This window comes from Phyllobates terribilis, unplaced genomic scaffold (assembly GCF_046119375.1).
Source record: "Phyllobates terribilis strain yellow unplaced genomic scaffold, ASM4611937v1 Scaffold_11__3_contigs__length_659146591, whole genome shotgun sequence".
Lineage (NCBI taxonomy): Eukaryota > Metazoa > Chordata > Amphibia > Anura > Dendrobatidae > Phyllobates > Phyllobates terribilis.
Window position 1 is genome coordinate 135,316,191 of NW_027362771.1, and position 18,490 is coordinate 135,334,680.

Consider the following 18,490-nt stretch of genomic DNA (forward strand, 5'->3'; position numbering starts at 1 on the left):
GGGCTCGTTGCTCGGGTCGAGCACCCGAGTATCACAGTGAGCTCGGCCCGAGCTTCGAGCACCCGAGCATTTTAGTGCTCGCTCAACACTAGTGCTGACTCCTAGGACTCTATGTGCATGGGTGCTGACTCCTGGGACTCTCTGCATATGGGCGCTGACTCCTGGGACTCTCTGTGCATGGGCGCTGACTCCTGGGACTCTCTACGTATAGGTGCTGATTCCTGTGACTCTCTGTGCATGGGCGCTAACTCCTGGGACTCTCTGAGCATGGACATTAACTCCTAGGACTCTCTCTGTGTATGGACGTTGACTCCTGGGACTCTCTGAGCATGGATGCTGACTCCTGGGACTCTCTGAGCATGGACGCTGACTCCTGGGACTCTCTGAGCATGGACGCTGACTCCTGGGACTCTCTGAGCATGGACGCTGACTCCTGGGACTCTCTCTGTGTATGAACGCTTACTCCTGGGACTCTCTCTGTGTATGAACGCTTACTCCTGGGACTCTCTGAGCATGGACGCTGACTACTGGGACTCTCTGTTTATGGATGCTGACTCCTGGGACTTTCTCTGTTTATGGATGCTGACTCCTGAGACTCTCTGCATATGGATGCTGACTCCTGAGACTCTGTGACTATGTGTGCTGGCTCCTGGGGCTGAGACTACTGGGAACCCTCTCATGGGCTTTGACTCCTGGGGCTCTGCTTACAGTGGCACGTTCTCCCAGAGATACTAGTTATTGGGGGACAACCTCTGCCTTCTCTTATATGGAGACTCATCTAAGTGCCTGATTATTGGGCACTGCCAGGCACCTGGTACAGTGTATGGGGCAGCCTCTCCTGGGCCTTTCGCTGTGGGCACTCTTACGTATTACAGGTAACTCGCACACTACAAGCTTAACCTCCTACTAGAAACCTGGCTCTCAATGTCGCTGTCAGTTTTATCGTGACGTCAGCACGGTCCTTCCTGTTCCCCCGCCCAGCACAGTGATCACGTGAGTGGGTAAGCATGGACGATGAGATCGCGCTTGAACTTAGTCTGCTATCATTGTCAGAGAGTGCGGAGAGCGATTCACCGGAGGAGGACCCCGAGGAAGACTACGGCAGCGTTATAAAATGTGGCGAGGAAGAGGTGAGAATGTGTGTGCGGCGGTGTAGAGAGGGAGGGAAGGAGCCGGTTACACAGCCTGTGTTTCATCCGTTGCTAGGAGACCGTGGCCGCACAGCTGCCATATCTGTCATGTGTCAGTGTTCCACCAATCAGAGGGCAGCTTTCATTTCTCCGCCCAGTAGAGCGCTGAGCTCTGGTTGTTATCGGGAGTAGAACAATGGAGGTGTCTGCCCCCCCTGTATACCGCTGACTATAGGCCTCTATGTGAGCGTTCACACTGAGCACCAGAATTGTCATCACATATCTTTTCACTACTTAAAAGAAGCACTTCATGATCTTCTTGTATACAAGCGGTATATAAACGTGTACAAGGCGAGCTGGAAAAAGGCGTACAGCATCAATACAGTGGTTCCATTCTTATTTAGGCAGAATATTATGTTTACTGGCCCTGAGCTTTGTTTTCCTCAGCCACCTTGTAATGAATGGGGTGCACACATAGAATTACAGTTTTGTTTATAAAATTGAGGTTTAAGTGTTAAAAATAGTAACTACACCTAAAAACCTGCCACTAAGACTATGTTCCCATGATGAGCTTTTGGCATACCTCCCAACTTTAGAAGAAGAGAAAGAGGGACAGATCATGCAGCGCGCATAGTGCGCCGCTGCAAACTTTGGCCATGCCCCAATCCACGCCCATTTACCATTTCTTTCTTCCATGGCAGGAGGAGTTGTCAGAGGGGCGCTGGTAATGAGGAGCATTCAGCAGACGGCCCTCATCCCCATTCCCGCTATGCGTGGCCCCCTCATCCCCATTCCCGCTATGCGTGGCCCCCTCATCCCCATTCCCGCTATGCGTGGCCCCCTCATCCCCATTCCCGTTATGCGTGGCCCCCTCATCCCCATTCCCGCTATGCGTGGCCCCCTCATCCCCATTCCCGCTATGCGTGGCCCCCTCATCCCCATTCCCGCTATGCGTGGCCCCCTCATCCCCATTCCCGCTATGCGTGGCCCCCTCATCCCCTTTCCCGCTATGCGTGGGCCCCTCTTGCCCATTCCCGCTATGCGTGGGCCCCTCTTGCCCATTCCCGCTATGCGTGGGCCCCTCTTGCCCATTCCCGTTTTGCGTGGGCCCCGCTTGCCCATTCCCGCTATGCGTGGGCCCCTCTTGCCCAATTCCGCTATGCGTGGCCCCCTCATCCCCAATCCCGCTATGCGTGGCCCCCCATCACTGCACACATGAAAAAAATAAACACTTCTACTCACCTTTCTTCCCCTCTGCTCCAGCGCTGCATCCTGTCAGTAGCTGATCTCAACATCTGAGCAGCTCATGACATCACTGCCATGCGCCCTCAGACGCCGAGGTGAGCTGCGGGGATATTCACTTCTCTACTCGCCGGGACTATGGGCGTGGAGAGGAGTGAATATTTATTCTCCTCAATAGCGCGCACTGTCAGCGCGGCCACAGCTCCTGCTGCGGCTCAGCGATCCTCTGTGCTCGCTACTAAAGAGAATGAATATTCACTCTTCTCTATGTCCATGGGAGTGGAGAAGAGTGAATATTCAATCTCTCTAATAGCGGGCACAGATTATCTCAGAGCCGCAGCAGGAAGCCGGCGGCTGCGATTGACAGTGTGCTCTATTAAGGAGAATGAATATTCACCCAACTCCACTCCCATTGGCGTGGAGAAGAGTGAATATTCATTTTCTACCTGTGCCTGCTACTCCACCACTGCATGCCCCCAGTACCACCCTCCACAGCCGGAAGAACAGCTGAGCCGTGACTTGACACGGGACTGAGCCCTCAAAGCTTGACAGTCCTGCCGAAAATGGGACAGTTGGGAGCTATGGCTTCTTGTGAGGTTTTGATGTTACAGATGTATTGCATCATTTCTGCTCCCATTAAGTAAAGTAGGTTACTTGCCTTTTTTCAAAAATACTCAGCATAAAAAAGTCACCAAAAGCTCATGTGGGAACGTAGCCTAAGGGTGCTTTCACTTTGCGTTTAGTTACACGATCGTGGGTCTTTTGCCCACTGTGCATCTTCAGCCTCCTCTGATAGACTGCCGTGGTGGTTTCAGCAACGAGCAGCGATCAATTGAATTAAAAATCCCTCCTTTTTTAAGAAGTAAATTATAAAGTTGCTTTTTTTATTTTACAAGCATTTATTGTTTCAATTTGACCCATAAAAGAACATGGGAATAACCCTTTAATCATGAGGCTGTTTTCTTGTACCTGCAGACATGTAGTAAGTGTTTTTTCTTTGCAGCCTGCAGAGGAATTTCCGGAATCTGTTCTTTCATTTTTACAATTTGTCAAGCAAAGGAGTGAAGATGCTGAGAAACTGATTTTACAAGACTTGGATTCTACAGACACATGGACAAGTGAATATTTTCCAGGTATGATTTGGATGATGTGTATTACTTTCTCCTCTTAGTCCTGGTTGAAGGCTGGTCACTCACATGTACATCCAGATAGAATGAGGGGTATCCTTCCATGTACCATGTGGGGATTTTTGCTGATATTGGGGTCTATAAGTGCCACTGTATGAGGGCCATTTGTAACCAGCACTCTTATAGGCCCATGTGGACACTGTGGTTGTTTAAAGAGACTGTGGTTGGCATGATGGGTTTGGATGTCTCAATGTTGTGATGTCATCATGAGCGCCACTTCATCACGAGAGCTTCTAAACAAGGTATATGTGACAGGTGAGATTAAACAGCGAGTGTATTGTCCTATTACCATTATAATAGTGGGGTTTCCAAAACTTATCGGAATCCCATAATATGCTTTTTAAATTGGTTCTCTGGTCTTAAACTACGAGTCTGCAACTATGCTATGTCACTGCAGGCTTATGAATCCTTACATCGCGCACACTGTGTGTTGTGAGGATCCTCTGGTACTAAGAAGGGAGGCCATGTGACCACTGGTATGCGATATGCATCCTCCTGGCCAAAAGTGTATTGAGCGAGGCTGGAAACAGTCTAGTCGGAATGTGGCCGTCGTGAATATGCATATAGCCACCGGCACTGCAGAAGCTTCACAATGTGCGCGCAATGTGAGGGTTCACAAGTCTGTGATTTTATAAATCAATAGTACTCATGAAAATTAGAAACGTTGTGATATACAGTGGCTTGCGAAAGTATTCCTCCCCCCCAATTTGGCATTTTTCGTGTTTTCCTACCTCACAACCTGGAATTTCACTTTTTTTTTTTTTTTTTTGAGGGTTTGCATCAGTTCGTGTAAAGAACAACAACTGTGAACATTTGGTTTTCTTTTTATAGTAAAGCAAACAACAAATAGGACAAAATCAAAATAACTGAAAACTTCAGTGTGTATAACTATTCACCCCCCTAAAGTCAGTACTTTGTAGAGCCTCCATTTGCCAGCAATTACAGCTGCAAATCGCTTTGGATAGGTTTCTATAAGCTTTCCACATCTTGCCGCTGGGATTTTTCCCATTCCTCAAGGCAAAGCTGCTCCAGCTCCTTCAAGTTAGATTCTCAATTGGATTGAGGTCTGGTCTTTGACTAGGTCACTCCAAAACATTTACACTTTTCCCCTTAAACCACTCGAGTGCTGCTTTAGCAGTATGCTTTGGGTTATTCTTTTGTTGGAAGGTGAACCTCAGTTCCAGTCTCAAATCACTGACTGACTGAAACAGGTTTTGCTCAAAAATATCCCCGTATTTCAAACCATCCATCTTTCCCCCATTCACTGGGGGGACGGTGTTCTTGGGGTGATGAGCTGTGTTGGTTTGACACCAGAGATAGCGTTTACCTTACATTTGGGGAGTCTCCCACATGTCTTTTGGCAAACTCAAAAACAGCCTTACAAGTTTTGTGTGTAAGTAAAGGTTTGCCTATTCTTCCATAAAGGTCACCTCTATTGAGTGTATGGCTTATTGTGGTTGTATGGACAGATACTCCAGTCTCTGATTGGGGACTCTGCAGCTCTTTCAGGGTTACCTTTGGTCTCTGTGCTGCCTCTCTGATTAATGTCCTCCTTGACTGGGCTGAGAGTTTGGGTGGACGTCCCTATCTTGGCAGGTTTGTTGTGGTACCATGTTCTTTCCATTTGATGATAATGGATTTGATGGTGCTCCGGGGGATTATCAGAGATTGGGATATTTTTTTTATAACCCAACCTTGATTTGTACTTCTCAACATCTCTGTCCCTAACATGTTTGGACATCTCCTTGGTCTTCATGGTGTTGTTTGGTTAGTGGTACCTCTTGCTTAATGATGTTGCAGACTTTGTGGCCTTTCAGAAAAGGTGTGTATATACTGACAGATCATGTGACACTTAGATTGGACACAGGTGGACTTCCTTTCACTAAGCATGTGAGTTATGAAGGTAATTGTTTGCCCCAGTAATTTTTAGGGGCTTTATAGCAAAAAAGGTGAATGTATATGCATATGTCAATTTTTAGTTATTTGATCCCAGTAATGTAATTTCTGCCTATATTTTTCTCACTTCACCAACTTAGACTATTTAGTGTTCATGCATCACACACAAATAGGATTATAAAAATATTTAAACACAGGTTGTAATGTAACAAAATAGCTAAAAAGCCAAGGGAGGGGAATACTTTCACAAGCCACTGGATCAGATAAATTTGCATCATTTGTCTCCTGGATTGATTTTTCACTCTAGATTAATGGATAAATTCTGTACTCAGTGACGATAGACTTTCACATTATTGAGATAGGAGATGACAGTTGCTGCTTTTAACATTCTATAGAGAGGAAGTGAGGAGCTAGAGGCTGACAGACATTCTGCTGCAAGTCGAACTGAAATGATAGTTACAGTTTTCCATAGAACTGTATGAGCACCAACCGTCATCACCTATCTCAGCAATGGGAAAGTCTGCATTAACTGATGGCATATTTTACTTGAGAACTGAGAATTTTGAGACTCAATGTTCAGGAGGAGAAGTAAACAGTTTTCTCTGATTAAGAGATATTACATAGTTGCTGATTTTCATGTATTCTCATGATTTATGAATTAAAACAATGGTTATTCTTTAAATTAACAATTCCCAATGATTGCAAATAAAACTTAATTGATCAGACACATTATAATATTTGAGCATACTTCTTAGCTCTTACTTTCATGGCCTTATAGGTCTATTTGCGGTAAGTCAGACCCTCATCTGAGATCTCGGCGACTTACATACTACATGTTTGTATTATATATTCTGATTTTTGAGCTGAGATTTTTTATATTCTATACTTAACTATGGTCACCCATATGGCCTAATTCAGCAACGTTTACTTCCAATTGAAGCTGTAGTAAAGTAAAGATATTTTACTGAATACTATTTGACCACATATACATTTACAGTATGATATATATACAGATTTTTGTATTATTATATATTTGCTATTTTGAATATTGAATTTGCTATTTTTGCTGCATGAATATCTGTCATGTTGTGATTTCCTTTTTCTTTGGCACAGTACAATCCAAACATCAACCCAGTGATGAAATTGAATATTTAGCTCATTTGGCATCCGAGCACAATGAAGAACCAGAGACATTTAGGAAACGGGTATGTTATACACAAATTTCTTCTGAAGATACGTATGAAATTTATGTTTTTTCAAGATCACTGTGGTCATGTTTTTGTATATTTCTTAGCGAGTACGACTAATGGAGACATATACGTAAGTGTCATATAGTTTTTTTTATGCAGGGAGGAAGAGTACTTTAACTTTAGCACCACCTATTGGATTTAGCAATTTTAAAAGTCAACATTGATTCTTTAATGAACTCTACATGTGGCAAAAGCATAAATTGCCAAAGCAAACACTTCATTTGCAGACACATGTTTCAGAGTGTTTGCCCCTAACCAGTGCAAAGTAAGAGGTCTGATTTGGATAGGCGGAAGCAAATCTAGGTTTTCCTGCACCTAGGGCGAAAAATTCAGTTTGGCGCCCACAGCTATACACAGCCTAAGTGGTTTGAGTATTGTCATGTGATCACACATATGCGATTTGCATATTTATAGTCATGTGCCAACTAGCTTCTCTTCCTGATTCTCTCAGCGTTCAGTGAAAAACTACAGCCCCTACATCACTTAGAGAAGAAGTAAGAGAAGCTAGTCGGCATGTTATTGCAAGTTTGAAAATCGCTTATGAGTGGTCATGTGATGACCGGTGCAAACAGCTAGCAGAACCAAATTCTGAAAGTGACAATGAGTATATTACACACTGTTAGAATTTGGCATGCTGCAGTACTTTGTTTATAATTAATGCTAATAACCTAATAATTATAATTAATGCTCGGAGCATAAATACAGATGTAGTAATCCTTAACTTGTCAGACTGCACAATACTAAAAAAAAGATGTATCACATTACCTGGCAAGATATGGATGGCCACATGTGTACAGGATCAGAAACAATACCAGTACAGGAGTACAGCATCAGAACCATCAGCAATAAGGAAATACATCACCAGACCCACCATTAGTACAGGGATACAACACTAGAACCATGAACAATACAAAAATGCATCGCCAAAACCAGCAGCAGTATAGGAATACATCGCCAGAACCACCATCAGTACAGGAATACATCACCAGAACCACCATCAGTACAAGAATACATCATCAATACGTGAATACATCGCCTGGACCACCATTAGTACAGAAATATATTGCCAGAACCACCAGAACACAAATACATTGTCAGAACCACCATCAATGCATTGCCAGAACCACCATCAGTATAGGAATACTTCACCAGAATCACCATCAGTCTTCTTACACATTCCCGCTGCCCATACTGTCTTCTCACACATTTCCTTGCCCATACTGTCTCCTCACACATTTCACTTCTCTGTCCATACTGTCTCCTCACACATTCCCCCCCTACCCATAGTGTCTCCTCACACATATACTCCCTCTGCCCATACTGTCTACTCACACATTCTCCCAACCTTCTGCCCATATTGTCTCCTCACACATTCCTTTCCTCCCCTTCCCTCCCCATACTGTCTCCTCATACATATACTCCCTCTGCACCCCCATATTGTCTTTTGTCATACTCCCCTTGCCACTGACAGCCTCCTAAGCAGGTAGGAGTGACGACAGCAGCATGATCAGCTCACCTGATCACGCTGCTGACGTGACATTGACCAGCAATTGCCGGCAGTCAAGGCTTCAATTGTACTTGCACCTGAAAGACGCAAGTACAAGTTATGGCTTCTAAAACAATGAATGAATGAGAAAAAATAAATTCATAGGTCCCAACCATTCCAGATAGAGCGGGACAGTCCCAGATTTGGGTCCCTGCTGTATGGGGCTGAATGTCTCTCACTGCTACTGTGTACCCTCTGACATCTCTTGCCAGAGTAGAAAGAAATGGTAAATGGATGTGGCATAGTGGTATTGCATGCTACACACGCGACATACTTTGTCCCTCTTTCTGTTCTATAAAACCTGGGCGGTATATACAGTACAGACCAAAAGTTTGGACACACCTTCTCATTTAAAGATTTTTCTGTATTTTCGTGACTATGAAAATTGTACATTCACACTGAAGGCATCAAAACTATGAATTAACACATGTGGAATTATATACTTAACAAAAAGTGTGAAACAACTGAAAATATGTCTTGTATTCTAGGTTCTTCAAAGTAGCCACCTTTTGCTTTGATGACTGCTTTGCACACTCTTGGCATTCTCTTGATGAGCTTCAAGAGGTAGTCACCGGAAATGTTCTTCCAACAATCTTGAAGGAGTTCCCAGAGACGCTTAGCACTTGTTGGCCCTTTTGCCTTCACTCTGCGGTCCAGCTCACCCTAAACCATCTCGATTGGGTTCACGTCTGGTGACTGTGGAGGACAGGTCATCTGGCGTAGCACCCCATCACTCTCCTTCTTGGTCAAATAGCCCTTACGCAGCCTGGTGGTGTGTTTAGGGTCATTGTCCTGTTGAAAAATAAATGATAGTCCAACTAAGCGCAAACCGGATGGAATAGCATGCCGCTGCAAGATGCTGTGGTAGCCATGCTTGTTCAGTATGCCTTCAATTTTGAATAAATCCCCAACAGTGTCACCAGCAAAGCAGCCCCACACCATCACACCTCCTCCTCCATGCTTCACGGTGGGAACCAGGCATGTAGAGTCCATCCATTCATCTTTTCTGCGTCGCACAAAGACACGGTGGTTGGAACCAAAGATCTCAAATTTGGACTCATCAGACCAAAGCACAGATTTCCACTGGTCTAATGTCCATTCCTTGTGTTCTTTAACCCAAACAAGTCTCTTCTGCTTGTTGCTTGTTTTTATCAGTGGTTTCCTAGCAGCTATTTTACCATGAAGGCCTGCTGCACAAAGTCTCCTCTTAACAGTTGTTTAAGAGATGTGTGTGCTGCTAGAACTCTGTGTTGCATTGACCTGGTCTCTAATCTGAGCTGCTGTTAACCTGCGATTTCTGAGGCTGGTGACTCGGATAAACTTATCCTCAGAAGCAGAGGTGACTCTTGGTCTTCCTTTCCTGGGGCGGTCCTCATGTGAGCCAGTTTCTTTGTAGCACTTGATGGTTTTTGCAACTGCACTTGGGGACACTTTCAAAGTTTTCCCAATTTTTCACACTGACTGACCTTCATTTCTTAAAGTAATGATGGCCACTCGTTTTTCTTTACATAGTTGCTTTTTTCTTGCCATAATACAAATTCTAACAGTCTATTCAGTAGGACTATCAGCTGTGTATCCACCAGACTTCTGCACAACACAACTGATGGTCCCAACCCCATTTATAAGGCAAGAAATCCCACTTATTAAAGCTGACAGAGCACACCTGTAAAGTGAAAACCATTTCCGTTTACTACCTCTTGAAGCTCATCAAGAGAATGCCAAGAGTGTGCAAAGCAGTCAACCAAAGGAAAAGGTGGCTACTTTGAAGAACCTAGAATATAAGACATATTTTCAGTTGTTTCACACTTTTTTGTTAAGTATATAATTCCACATGTGTTAATTCATAGTTTTGATGCCTTCAGTGTGAATGTACAATTTTCATAGTCATGAAAATACATAAAAATCTTTAAATGAGAAGGTGTGTCCAAACTTTTGGTATGTACTGTATATACAGTGTGTGTGCGTGTGTATATATGTGTGTGTGTGTGTGTGTGTGTGTGTATATATATATATATATATATATATATATATATATATATATATATGTATGTGTATATATATATATTATACACACATTCACACTTACATCATACACATGTACACACACACATGTATGTGTTTAAACATTTTTTTTTTATGTTTTTTACATCTTTAATTAGTTCACTTAAAGAACTTGAACCTGCAATTGATTGACCTCCTATGCAATACACTGCAATACTAGTATATTGCAGTGCATTATGAAATTGCCAATCTCCTATGAAGCCCAGTTTGTGGCTGGGCTTCATAAGAGATCTCATGTGGCAGACATAGGGGCCATCAGAACCCCCCGGCTGTCGTGGGAACCGCACAGCACCCTGCAACCTCGTTGGACAGTCTGTTGATGGCTGTCAGAAGTCTCCTAGCACTGCACTGTAGCTAGTAACAGATATTCTTATCCCAGTCAGTTTCCGGAGCTCTGCAAGAGGAGGAGATACAGAGAACGATGCCTATGTTGGAATAATGACCGAAAGACCCACACTCCAGAAAGAACAACTGAAGTGATAAGAGTACTGAGTACTTCTAAAGTGGATGACTTAGAACTCTTGCACTTAGATCCAAGTCTTGAAGTTATAAACAAGCACTGGAATTGAGATGACCCATTTACTCAAGATGCCTGCCGCAGCCACTTCGTTGATTATGATTGTAGCAGCACTATCAGTCTTAACCCAGACGGGGGAACTTGTGTGCCCATGTGCAGAAACTGACCTTTCAGAATCCATTAAAGGGAATCTGTTAGCAGGTTTTTGCTATGTAATCTGAGGACAGCATTAGGTAGGGGTTAAAATACAGAATTCAACGATGTGTCACTTATTAAGCGGTGTGCTGTTGTATACTTACAGTGAAGGTTTTATCACTAGGAGATTATCATTGCCTGGTCTGATGTGCACACTAGTCTGACTCCGCCCCTCCTGTGACAAGCAGCTCACTGCTAATAGACAATGTACTTACAGAGCCTGGTGTGGGCGGGGTTAGCTTTCTCAGCTCCTCTGTATTCTACACCTAAAAACTTTGATTGTATCAGAACAGCTGCACCCAGTAACCTAAGTGATCGTTGGATTCAGGATATCTTTGCCTACATCTAGCTGGTCTCAGATGAAGTAGCAAAAACCTGCTGACATATTCTCTTTAAGTGAAGTAAGGATAATGCTGAATTTCTGCCATTGACACAACTGACAGAAAAAAAACCTTGCCCTGCATACCGTCCATAAACTTTCTGACGGGTTGCAACATCCCCGCACCCATATATACTTGGTGATTAGCCATTGAATCCTGGAAAAATGCTGCAAAAATTCCATATGTGAATATAGCCTTATTTCTAAATTTCTTTTTTTGGTTGTTTAGGTTTTGGCTGAGATAGAAGATAATGACAGAAAAGATCTGCTTAGTGGGAATAATGCTGAAATCGAAAACACGACTGTCAGAAAAGGAGATATCGAGCATACAGATAAATTAGGTCCTGGATCCTGGAAATTTTTGTCTCTTGAAGTTAATACAATTTATGGGCCTGTCGGTAAAAACTTGTATGATGGTGTTGTAGGGTTTTTTTGGCGTAAGGGTATATTCACAGAATTTTTTGAAGATGATCTTCAAAATAAACATCGAAGAATATGCAAAAAGTATTTGAAACACTCTTTATGTTGATTTTGAAGTGAGAAATCCAATCAATGCTTAAAAACACTGTGTGAACATTACCTAAGACTCTGTTAGCCGACATCAAGTGTACAATATTTCGGCACTTACCCAAAAGGTTTAAATGTACAATTGTAAGACTGATGTTGGATATAACTGTGGTGTGTTCTTACCTCACATTTTCTCTTCTGACTACATGTTGATGAAAAAGTGGGTCTTTTTCTCAACTTGGACATCCACTCTTTTTCAGTAGTAGTGAGAGGATTTCAGCTTTATGCATGAACCCCCTGATGAAGCATTTTTTGTGTAAAACGTGCATTGTTGTTGTGGGACCTCTGGTATCTCTTTATTTTTATGTCATCGTCTCTCTCTTTTATGCAAGCTTTCCCTTATGTTCTTTACCCTTTTCAGCTTTTCTAGATGTTTTCGCCTGATTCATCATTTGCAACTTTGCAAAAAAAAGTAACAAAATTGGTCACAAATGTACTCCAATCCCCCACCACCTCTCCCATGGATTGATTTTATGTAGACCACTTATTTTGGTGCAGTTTTTGCTCCAATTTGCGAATTGTATGACTTTTTGCTTTAAAAATTGCCAAAATAGTTGAAGACAAAAATTAAATTATTTTTTTTTTTTACTTTGAGCGTTTATGCCATTTTGAAGAATTTGGCACAAAAAAACAACAATGAATACCACAAGACAAAAAAAAAAAACCTCAAATGATGAATTTGAGCCTTTATCTGTGATGAGGGGATGGCTGACAATTGACCACTTTGGTTATAATGCAAAGTACTAGTGACTGTGACAAGGGTTCATGAGTTTAAAAAAACATGGCCGTCTTATTTCAGAACAGCGCCTCTGCTATGCATGGGTTATGTGTCGTTTTGCAGCACATCCTCATTCACTTAAAACGAACTTGTCACATCCCCTAGTCTTCCAAAACAACCATCTTAATGTTAAATACCTATATCTTGTGGTATCTGTCTTGAACGTTTCTCACTTTAAAAAGTTTAAAACTTCTTTGAATGCACCACTGGCCATATAGAGATGAGCCACGACTAGTCTGGCGGGACGTCGATATCCCCACACTAATTATTTTAATCGCGCCCCCTTGGCTTTATTGATAGAGTACAGAGAACCATGACAGTAGGTTAGGAAGTAGTGAAAGATGGTGGCTTTATTGGAAGGTCAGCATATGACATTCAAGATCTTCCAAATATCTAAAAGGTGGCCAATGTGAATGTTTCAGGCCATCAGGAATTTGGTCTCAGCCTGCAGTCATGTAGAGCAGCGAGCAGGACGATGGCTGACATTGCTATGGGTCATGTTGATGTCCTCCATGCAGTCCATGTCATTATGTGAATACGTTGTGCCTGCCTTTGGATATGTACAGTGAAGCTGGCTGTATCCTCTCTGTCTTCATCATTGAACTACACATGTACAGACAGACAAGATGTCACACACAAGATTTTCATGACATGGATTCCTTTGAGGACATCAGTCATGCCCAGGATGATGTGATAAGATGATCTGGAGAAGGACTAGTATGGAGGAAATGACGCCTTGCCAAACTAGTCTTGGCTCATTTCCATTAGGTGAGCGGCACATTCAAAGTTTATTTTTAAAAGTGTAAAATGTTTTGTGGCTGTGGCATATGAAGAAGTTCATTGGGATACTGCAATAGGCATATTTAATGTTATGATGGCGGTTTGGGACTAAAACAGGGGACTGTTTTAAAAACTATTCCTCACTCTAATGCAACCCCCTTCAATATGTTTGCACATAAAAAGCTCTCATTTTAGTGAGCAATTTTCACAAGAGCTGGTGTATGATCTGTAAGCAGGGTGTGTACCTGTATGTTCAGATTTAGCTTCTCTTGTATATTTTAGTTGCTGGTGGTGGGATGTAGTTTATAGCGGAGATGGTTGAGGGAGTTGACCTGTCCCTTTTGTGTTTCATTGCAGATGGCACTGATGAGGTTATAAACCTTTGTTACATTGAGGTTGAAGAAAGCTGTAGACAGAAACTGCAGCACTGGGAAAAAGAGCAAGAGAAGCATAAAGAAGTGAATAGAGCGGCAGTCAGTGTTCACAAAGCCGTCCTAGAGAAAGAAATCAAAGAACAAGATGAAAAGCGAGAACATTGGAAGAAGGAGTTTGAGAAAGAGCTGTTAAGGCTTAATAACCTTCAGCAAGTGAGTCAGAAGAAGCTGGTGTGAATGCTCAGGAAATGGCCTCAAGTCTTACAGAGAACACACTGTATACTGCCGTAGAGAGATCCCTTGTATTTGAATAATGTTGTGTAATTCTTTATTTGACTATGAAATGTATTTACCTGTTATGTAGAGCTGTGTTGTATGCTTTGATGAAAACCCCTGATATAATCCTTACTTGGTAGGAAGGTCCCTTGACAATAAGACAACCACAAAGCGTTCCCTGCTGGGACCCCCTGTGATCAGCTGTAACCTTTGGGAAAACCTGGTAGCTTACACCTTGGATAGCTGTGTTCATCTAAGTGTGCACGAGTCCCTAAAGGGGACTGCGGAATTTTTGGTGAGCAGTGAAAATTGCCGAATCCTAATAGTGTGTAATGTTCTATATTGAGTGAAGGGGATGAGAAGCTAAATAGCACTTCACATAGGGGAAAATAAGAATTATACCGTGTCCATTCATATAATCGGTTGCCTGTGTAATTGAGGACAAGACTGGACAGATTTTTGGAGTAAGTAGTACTCTTTGCAGCCACTCTCTACTCTAGGCAAGAGGTGAAGATGAAATAAGGACACCTCTATTAACTTTCCTAATGTTGTATATGAAAATGGTTTTCTAAAGACTATAGATATACAGCTCCTTTATAGCTGATATAACATGGGGATACATTTCTATAAAAATTTCTATTCATTCATTTATTATTTTCATGTAAATTCTAAACAGAACCCGTGAGTTCTTCCACTCAACTTTTTAAATCGGATAGTACTCGCACCCAAGTTATTCTGTGGGGCTGCCCACATATCTGATTATTTTCCTTGGTCCGAGGAAACAGATCGCAGCATGCACGATTCCCCCTGCGCTCCTCCCATGCTGCAGATACATAGTAGCTTGTGCTGGCAGCACCAGCATCAGACACTGTACAGTTCAGACCTGCAGCTCAGTAATGCTAATGGTCTGAACTGTCAGTCATCAAGAGCACATCAACCCCCCACCACCCCACTCCTGGAATACTGCATTTATAACTTTATACTACCAGCAGTCTACAGTTATATGAAAAAGTTTGGGCATCCCTATTAATCTTAAGCTTATTGTTTTATAAAAATTGGTGTTTTTGCAACAGCTATTTCACTTTGATATTTGTAATAACTGTTGGACACAGTAATGTTTCTGCCTTGAAGTGAGGTTTATTGTACTAACAGAAAATGTGCAATCTGCATTCAAACAAAATTTGACAGGTGCATAAGTATGGGCACCTCACCAGAAAAGTGACATTAATATTTAGTAGATCCTCCTTTTGCAAAAATAACAGCCTCTAGTCACTTCCTGGAGCTTTTAATGATTTCCTGGATCCTGGATGAAGATATTTTTAACCATTCCTCTTTACAAAATAATTCCAGTTCAGTTAAGTTTGATGGTCGCCGAGCATGGACAGCCCTCTTCAAATGATCCCACAGATGTTCAATGATATTCAGGTCTGGGGACTGGGATGGCCATTCCAGAACATTGTAATCGTTCCTCTGCATGAATGCCTGAGTAGATTTGGAGCGGTGTTTTGGATCATTGTCTTGCTGAAAGATCCATCTCCTGCGTAACTTCAACTTTGTCACTGATTCTTGAACATTATTGTCAAGAATCTGCTGATACTGAGTGGAATCCATGCGTCCCTCAACTTTAGCAAGATTCCTGGTGCCGGCATTGGCCACACAGCCCCAAAGCATGATGGAACCTCCACCAAATTTTACTGTGGGTAGCAAGTGTTTTTCTTGGAATGCTGTGTTTTTTTGCCGCCATGCATAACGCCTTTTTGTATGACCAAACAGCTCAATCTTGGTTTCATCAGTCCACAGGACCTTCTTCCAAAAAGAAATTGGCTTCTCCAAATGTGCTTTGGCATACCTCAGCCGACTCTGTTTGTGGCGTGCTTGCAGAAACGGCTTCTTTCGCATCAGTCTCCCATACAGCATCTCCTTGTGCAAAGTGCGTTGTATAGTTGACCGATGCACAGTGACACCATCTGCAGCAAGTTGATGCTGCAGCTCTCTGGAGGTGGTCTGAGGATTGTCCTTGACTGATCTCACCATTCTTCTTCTCTGCCTTTCTGATGTTTTTCTTGGCATGTCACTTCTGGCCTTAACAAGAACTGTCCCTGTGTTCTTCCATTTCCTTACTATGTTCCTCACAGTGGAAACTGACAGGTTAAATCTCTGAGACAGCTTTTTGTATCCTTCCCCTGAACAACTATGTTGAATAATCTTTGTTTTCAGATCATTTGACAGTTGTTTTGAGGAGCCCATGATGCCACTCTTCAGAGGAGATTCAAACAGGAGAACAACTTGCAAGTGGCCACTTTAAGTAGCTTTTCTCATGATTGCATACACCTGGCTATGAAGTTCAAAGCTCAATGAGGTTACAAAACCAAAAAAAGTGCTTTAGTAAGTCAGTAAAAAGTAGGTAGGAGTATTTAAAACAAGAAAATGATAAGGGTGCCCATACTTATGAACCTGTCAAATTTTGTTTGATTGCAGATTGCACATTTTCTGTTAGTACAATAAACCTCATTTCAAGGCAGAAACATTACTGTGTCCAACAGTTATTACATATATCAAACTGAAATAGCTGTTGCAAAACACCAATTTTTATAAAACATTAAGCTTAAGATTAATAGGGGTGCCCAAACTTTTTCATATAGCTGTATGAACATGGTGTTCTTGTGTTAGTTTTAGGCTTACCCTCCATGTTTCTGTGTTGTTCTGTGTGTAGTGGAAGGAAGGGCACTTTATGAATGAATGCCAAGTTTTCTTTGCAGGCACTACAAACTCTTGTTTCTTATCAGACCTGTTTACCTAGCCGCAGAACCCAGTCACAGATTGCAGCCTCAGAAGACCAGTGATCTGTGCTGAAAGCCCAGCCAAACTTTATACAGTTGCGCTCAAAAGTTTACATACCCTGGTAGAATTTTTCCTTTCTTGGCCTTATTTCAGAGAATATGAATGATAACAAAAAAACTTTTTCTCCACTCATGGTTATTGGTTGGGTGAAGCCATTTATTGTCAAACTACTGTGTTTTCTCTTTTTAAATCTTAATGACAACCAAAACATCCAAATGACCCCTGATCAAAAGTTCACATACCCCAGTTCTTAATACCGTGTGTTGCCCCCTCTAACATCACTGACAGCTTGAAGTCTTTTGTGGTAGTTGTGGATGAGGTTCTTTATTTTCTCAAATGGTAAAGCTGCCAATTCTTCTTGGCAAAAAGCTTCCAGTTCCTGTAAATTCCTGGGCTGTCTAGCATGAACTGCATTCTTGAGATCTCCCCAGAGTGGCTCAATGATATTGAGGTCAGTAGACTGAGATGGCCACTCTGGAACCTTCACTTTGTTCTGCTGTAGCCAATGACAGGTCGACTTGGCCTTGTGTTTTGGATCGTTGTCATGTTGGAATGTCTAAGTACGTCCCATGCGCAGCTTCTGGGCTGATGAGTGCAAATTTGCCTCCAGTATTTGCTGATAACATTCTGCATTCATCTTTCCTTCAACTTTTACCAAGTTTCCTGGCCCTTTGTAGCTCACACATCCCTAAAACATCAGCGATCCACCTCCGTGCTTTACTGTAGGAATGGTGTTCCTTTCATCAAAGGCCTTGTTGACCTCTCTCCAAATGTTACGTTTATGGTTGTGGCCAAAAAGTTCAATTTTGATGTATTCACTCCAAATTACCTTGTTCCAGAAGTTTTGAGTCTTGTCTCTGTGCTGTTTGGCGTATTGTAGGTGAGATACTTTGTGACATTTGTGCAGTAATGACTTTCTTCTGACTACTCGACCATGCAGCCCATTTTTCTTCAAGTGCCTCCTTATTGTGCATCTTGAAACAGCCACACCGCTAGTTTTCAGAGAGTCCTGAATTTCAGCTGATGTTATTTGTGGGTTTTTCTTTGCATCCCGGACAATTTTCCTGGCAGTTGTGGCCAAAATATTTGTTGGTCTACCTGACTGTGGTTTGGTTTTTACAGAGCCCCTGATTTTCTATTTGTTAATCACAATTTGAATGCTGCTGACTGGCATTATCAATTCCTTGGATATTTTTTTGTATCCCTTTCCTGTGTTATACAGTTCAACTACTTTTTCCCATAGATCCGTTGACAATTCTTTTGCTTTCCCCATGACTCACAATCCAGAAACGTCAGTGGCTGGATGAAAGATGCAAGAGTCTGTCTGGATCCCGGAAACTCACTCAGCTTTTATGCACACACACTGATTGCAAGCAAACAGGTCATAGGTGAGGATGTTTCCTTTAGTAGCCATTCAAACCCATTTGTGTCAAATTCTGTGAATGTTATCAGGCCAAAATCACCAGGATAT

The 18,490-nt window shown here is 42.4% G+C and overlaps 1 protein-coding gene across 1 annotated transcript in view; it reads left to right on the plus strand.

Moving 5' to 3' along the window:
• Positions 1-948: 948 nt before the first annotated feature.
• LRRIQ1 (leucine rich repeats and IQ motif containing 1) overlaps positions 949-18,490 on the plus strand; it is a 195,885-nt gene continuing 178,343 nt past the window's right edge. The window contains exons 1-5 of the mRNA XM_073651622.1: positions 949-1,130; positions 3,376-3,505; positions 6,569-6,660; positions 11,633-11,744; positions 13,886-14,115. Coding sequence (XP_073507723.1) covers positions 1,008-1,130; positions 3,376-3,505; positions 6,569-6,660; positions 11,633-11,744; positions 13,886-14,115 — 687 coding nt within the window. The 5' untranslated portion in view covers positions 949-1,007. The remainder of the gene's footprint in view (positions 1,131-3,375; positions 3,506-6,568; positions 6,661-11,632; positions 11,745-13,885; positions 14,116-18,490) is intronic.